This window comes from Pongo pygmaeus, chromosome 4 (assembly GCF_028885625.2).
Source record: "Pongo pygmaeus isolate AG05252 chromosome 4, NHGRI_mPonPyg2-v2.0_pri, whole genome shotgun sequence".
In the NCBI taxonomy this organism is placed as follows: Eukaryota; Metazoa; Chordata; class Mammalia; order Primates; family Hominidae; genus Pongo; species Pongo pygmaeus.
In genome coordinates this window covers 166,469,539-166,475,538 of record NC_072377.2, presented here as the reverse complement: position 1 = coordinate 166,475,538, position 6,000 = coordinate 166,469,539, and the positions used below count along the sequence as shown (strand labels likewise).

General features: G+C 49.7%; 1 protein-coding gene across 3 annotated transcripts in view; it reads left to right on the top strand.

The window, feature by feature from the left end:
- The first annotated feature begins 2,279 nt into the window (after positions 1-2,279).
- Positions 2,280-6,000, top strand: part of GABRB2 (gamma-aminobutyric acid type A receptor subunit beta2) — a 259,173-nt gene continuing 255,452 nt past the window's right edge. The window contains exons 1-4 of one of the 3 annotated variants that reach the window (XM_054489138.2): positions 2,280-2,625; positions 3,892-4,120; positions 4,274-4,365; positions 5,391-5,458. In XM_054489138.2, coding sequence (XP_054345113.1) covers positions 4,044-4,120; positions 4,274-4,365; positions 5,391-5,458 — 237 coding nt within the window. In that variant the 5' untranslated portion in view covers positions 2,280-2,625; positions 3,892-4,043. Of the gene's footprint in view, positions 2,626-2,857; positions 3,234-3,891; positions 4,121-4,273; positions 4,366-5,390; positions 5,459-6,000 lie in introns of those variants that run through there. The other 2 variants (XM_054489135.2, XM_054489137.2) reach the window with 2 other exon arrangements.

The window sequence follows — 6,000 nt, the reverse complement described above, 5'->3', positions numbered from 1 at the left end:
ATCAACGATAGACTGGATAAAGAAAATGTGGCACATATACACCATGGAATACTATGCAGCCATAAAAACGGATGAGTTCATGTCCTTTGCAGGGACATGGATGAAGCTGGAAACCATCATTCTCAGCAAACTAACACAGGAACAGAAAACCAAACACTGCATGTTCTCACTCATAAGTGGAAGTTCAACAATGAAAACACATGGACACAGGGAGGGGAACATCACACACCAGAGCCTGTCGGCGGGTGAGGGGCTAGGGTAGGGATAGCATTAGGAGAAATACCTAATGTAGATGACCGGTTGATGAGCACAGCAAACCACCGCAGCACGTGTATACCTATGTAACAAACCTACACGTTCTGCACATGTATCCCATAACTTAAAGTATATTTAAATAACAATAATAATAATAATGGCACCAAATCTATATCTACTCAATCTTTATAGCTGAGTGACACTAAACCTTGTTTGTTTTCCTGTACATTCATTATGGCTTATTCATTAAAAGATTACTAATATTTATTAATCACAGTCAAATACTACACATATATTTATTTCATTCTAGAGCAATCCAATGGAGAGGGTATTCTTTTCCTTCTCAGTTTTCCAGAAGAGGAAACTGAGGCTTAGAGGTTAAATGACTTGCCTGAGTTACAAAGTTACTAAGTATTTGACCTGGGTTTTGAACCCAAAGATTTACCTCCAGTTCTTTTATGCTCTCAGTTTACACTACACTATTTTACTTGCTGAGATGCAAGTTATTTTCGTTTTAACTCTTTGCCCCTCTCTTTCTTAATTTTCTGTATATAGTAGACCTTTAATATATACTTGTTTCATCATTCCCTGGGCTATTATTATTATTATTATCATTATAGATGGGTGACAGAATTTGTGGTTTGTTCTGTCTACTGAATTTTGTTCTCTCAACCTACACTGAAGCGAGCCTAGGTAGAAGGGGCTGATGGTGCAGAAAGAACAAACGTGGGTAACTAAGGGTCAGAAGGAAAACTCTATTTTGAGATGTGTTAGAGGTTCGAGGGGAAGGGGAGCATTTTAGGGCTTCATCATTTGGTTACTTGAGACTAAACTGCTTTAGGAATCTTCTGGACATCATGCTGATAATGTCCTAACCCCCCCACCCCCACCCCGCTCCTCCCCCGACCCATCATTCTACTCAGCTGGTGCAAAAGAGTCTCACTGTGTATAGGAGTAAAGAGAAAGGAAAATCAGCAGTTTTCCTTGGCCATCATTGTACACTCTGAGGTAACGCTAAACCCAAGTAACTACAGATGGGAGACTTACAGACCTTCCTCCCCCACCCTCGTGTGTATGTGTGTGTGCGTGTGTGTGAGTACTCGCGCGTGTGTCTTTGGCTGGGCTCCTATGAGCCTGGGAGTCTATAGAGCGCCGCACAGTAGATCAGCACTATGTTCATGGTGCTGGGCTTTACCTGTTCCTAACCTAGAAACTCCCTTGGTCGGTGAAGGAACTCGGCTTTCTTTTCCCGTTTATCATCCATCCCAGAGGAGCTGTCGGATTCCCCCCTTTCACAGCCCTCCCGCCTCCACACTTCCCCTGGAGTCATCCCCACAAACTGCCCCCAGATGACCCTCTGACCGAAGTTGGGGAGGGGAAAGGTTATCGGAAGGTAAGTGGGTCAAGAGTGCAGCACGGAACCGGACCCTGAGGAGCCCCCAGGGCTGCGGGGGTCGCAAGCCTGTGGAGCTACTCCCGCCGCCTGCCGCCAACCCTGCGGGCCGGCGACCCCTCCTCTCCGCAGACACCGGCCGGGTCTAGCTGGCGCGGTCCGCGCGCAACTCCACCCGCAGCCGCCGCGGGCTCCTCGGGCGCCGGGAGCTTGACCCGCCGCAGCAAAGCGCTGGCAGCGGGCAAGGTCGCTGACTCAGGAGACTCCGGAGTCTAGGCTGTCTAGTTCAGTGGTTAGGAACGCTGGCTCTGAAGTCCAATCCTGGTTTCACCTCATACCATCTGAGTGACCTTGGGCAAGCTTCTTGACTTCAGTGAGCCAATTTCTGAATCTATAAAATGGGGACACTGAAGTGATAGCTAAACGCTAGAACTGTTGTCAGAATTAATGAATGCAGCGCTCTGGCGCGAAGTAAGCACTCACTTAATAGTGACCATGATTGGCAGCAGCAGTGAGAGGCTAAGCATTGGGGTCCAGAACAGAGATTTGAGCTCTGGCCTTTCCAGTTCTTCACCCAGGGTGGGGCTGGGGGAGGGGTAACGGGAGCACCTACTCTACCCGCCTCTTCCCCAGTTCCAAGATAAACTCAGGAGTACCCGGAGAGCCGCTGGTTTGGACTCGGGTTCCTTCGGACAGCCTTGTGTCCCCAGACTCGTAGCACCTCACGCCGCCCGTGGCTCCTCTCTTTCCTTGGAGCGGAGGGAAGACTTCTTTTGTGAATTGAGTATCTCCCTCCCCCAATTTCCCCACCCCAAGCTTGCTGCCTCCTCCGGGTCCCGGCTGCCACGGCGAGGCGGCCTGAGCTTCAGGAGGAAGGGAAGAGGCAGTCTCTGGGTGTGCGAGTCCCCTGGGCGCGGGGAAGGGAAGAAGAGGACGAGGTGGCGCGGAGACCGCGGGAGAACACAGTGCCTCCGGAGGTGGGGGGCTCTTCCTCATTTTGCCTGCCTTCTAGGGACCGCTCGGGCTTCTTGTATCCAGAGGTACAGCCCCTGAACAGCCGGGAGTCCCCGTCCCGTGTCCCGGACCAGGGGCCAGGGGCGCCAGCTCCGCACGCGGCGGGAGTGGGCGGTGAGCGCGGGCTCGCGAGGTTAGGAGGGATGGCGGCCGGTGGGGAGTGCGCCTGCACGTGTGTGCGCGCGGGTACGCGCCGCGGAGGGGGCGCGGGGGGACTGGCCGGGGCACGTCCCACCCGGCCACCTGCCCTTCCTGCGCTGTGCCGTCGCCCACGCCCTCCAGTCCCCCGCACCTACGTTAGGGCGCCCGTCACCCGCATCCCTCACGCCTCCACGTCCCATCTCCCCCTCATCCAAACCCCACCCTACCCACTAATACTTCCCACTGCAGAATCAGACCCAAACCTGGAGAGACAGCATTGCTTTTCTGCTCCCCTCGCCCCCCTCCCCTCCTGCTATAAATAACCCGGACTAGCGGGTCAGGAACGTCACACGGCGAGAAAACAGGACCCCGAGGTTTTCTTCTCTGGGAATAGGGGGCAAAGGGTGAGGAGAGGAGAAAGAAATCGCTCGTGAGTAGTGAAGAAAAGCTTGCTCTTTGACTACTGGAAGAGACCAGCCATTATTTTATTCTTCTTTTCTCTCTCTTTCTTCCTTTTTTATTTTTCTGTGCCTTTCTTATTCTGCACCCGCCTCCCCAACCCCCCGCCCCAAATCCAACGGGTTGCTCAGCATTCCTCCCATTGGTTTTTTCCCTCCTTCCCGCTTCGACTCCCAACGCCCCCTCCCCCCTCCTCCCACCCGCTGCACAACCCCCGCCCCCCCCATCCCAGTCTAGCCCCAGGCAGGACATGCTATTTGCCAAGGAAATAAAGTTCAAACTCTTTGCCCCTGTGTCCAGCTGAGACCAGAAGTGGGCTTACCGGCACCCATCTTCCGCTGGCACCCCACACCTGCTCTCCTCTAATTTTCTAATTTGGTTTTGCATATTTAAAAGGACACACACACACACCAAAACCCCACAAACCGCTAGGTGCAAAACTGCCTCTTGCAACTACCGAAACTTACCAGACGCTGTAGTTATTTTGTCTTAACGAAAGGATAAGAACAAAAATTTTATTCTGGATGCTGCTGTGGGGTGACTTTTCTATATTATTCAAATATGTATGTATTATACATATATATGTTTTTCCTTTTTCCCTTTTAATTTTTTTTTTCTTTTTAAACAAGGAAATCTGCTCGGTCCCCGGCAGCCGCCGCTTCCCCTTTGATGTTTTGGTACGCCGTGCGCATGCGCCTCACATTAGAATTACTGCACTGGGCAGACTAAGTTGGATCTCCTCTCTTCAGTGAAACCCTCAATTCCATCAAAAACTAAAGGGATGTGGAGAGTGCGGAAAAGGGGCTACTTTGGGATTTGGTCCTTCCCCTTAATAATCGCCGCTGTCTGTGCGCAGAGGTAAGTGTGCCCAGCGTTTCTCTTTTCCGTTCTCACTTTGAAGGGTTCTGTCTGCATACCTCTGTGAGCAGGGAAATGTAGTAGGGATCCGATGCTGAAAACGCTGTGCCTGCTTCCTTATTGATGCCTGCTTATTGTCATTTCTTTCTTTAGTGTCAATGACCCTAGTAATATGTCGCTGGTTAAAGAGACGGTGGATAGACTCCTGAAAGGCTATGACATTCGTCTGAGACCAGATTTTGGAGGTAATGGGGTTGCCTTGCAAATAAGTCCAGCTACAGCCGAAGCTGTCTTTTGAGCTTTGTGCGCGCTCTCTTCCCTCTCCCTAGTTGTGGGTGCATGTGGTGTCCTGAATGTGTCTCTATTTTACCATATTGAGAAACTGATCAAAACTTAAGCTGGATTATTGCTACCCAGCACTTGCGTGGTCTTTCAATGAGACCCTCTTAGTGTGTACTCAAATTTGGTGACTGCTGTCTTTCAGCTTCACTGTTATGAATCCTTTGCTTCCCTGTCTTTGCTTTGTTGAGATACAAACCTCTTAAGTTTAGTTAATGGTGTGCCGAGAGAACCTGGATTGCAGAAGGCCACCGTTAACATTTTTTAGGACAAGACGTGCAGGCAGTTGGTTGAGAGGTGGCATTAACCCCCTGTGCCTGCCTACTTTGGAAGAGTTCTTCTGGCCAGGGTTACAGTGGCTCATTTCTGGGTATAATCCACTCTTCCCAGCCTCACAGAAGTGGGGAGGACTGGGGGATGGGAGGGTAGGGAGAAAATGGGAGGGTTAGAGAGGATAGGGGAAAGAAGAATCTCTCTCTGGCTGCAGCCCCAGATATGCTGATAGACTCATTTAATATTGCTTCAGACTCTTATGAAGCTCAAAGAGTTAAAACCTGTGCACAGAAGAGGGTGGGAAAGACTGAGGAGGAGGGGGTTTCAGCGCAAAATATAAAAATCCCTTAGACTAGAAGGATTCTTGTGCTTCTGTGAGTTGTGTGCATTCACATGCTGAGACATATGCATATGTAGACAGAGCTGGAATCCCTTGTTCACAGCATACATGTGTGCATATTCAATACAGCATTTCTTAGAGGAGTGTGTGCCTGCTACCTTTTTTTTTTTGTTTTAACAAAAAAAGCAGAGAATTGAAAAATTTGAGATTGAGTAGTGCAGAAGGGTTTTGGGCAGAGTGTCTTATGCCCAGGGATAACTCTTGCTGAGAATGAATGAAGTTCAAAGAAATCACGTGGCTGGCCATCTTGCTTTGCAGGTCCCCCCGTGGCTGTGGGGATGAACATTGACATTGCCAGCATCGATATGGTTTCAGAAGTCAATATGGTGAGTATTGACGTTTATGACTACTTCTTTGCAAACTTTCATTTGGGGACAGGAAGGAGAAATGAGCCAGCTATTGGGGTGGGGGTGTGCCTGGCTATGTGTATCAGGTGGGGGTGAGAGCATGGAATTTCACCCTAGAATCCCCTGTGTTGAGCTTAGAGAGTTGGCTCTTTCTCGTCCCTAATGATTTTTTCAACCTGGTTCAGATACTTGGAGTAAAATGCATCACACATTCATGTGTAAAACACAGCCACGTGCAGGAGACCCCCTACAGAAGCCTCATCTCCTAAGGCTCAGTGAGAAATCCAGTTCATCAAGTGATTTTCTGGATTTGATATGGGGTCATGGGAAGAAGGGAGAGTTTTGATTTGACATTTAATGGAGAATATAGCCTACAAACAAAACTGTAATAAAGGCCCTGGAATACTGATGCCCACTCGTTGCTTTCAAAGATCGCTGTTTACAGTTAATGGCAAGCCCCCATCCCCCAGTCCTGCCCCAACTCCGTTGTTTGCTGCTTGCTTTAATACCTCCTGCCCACC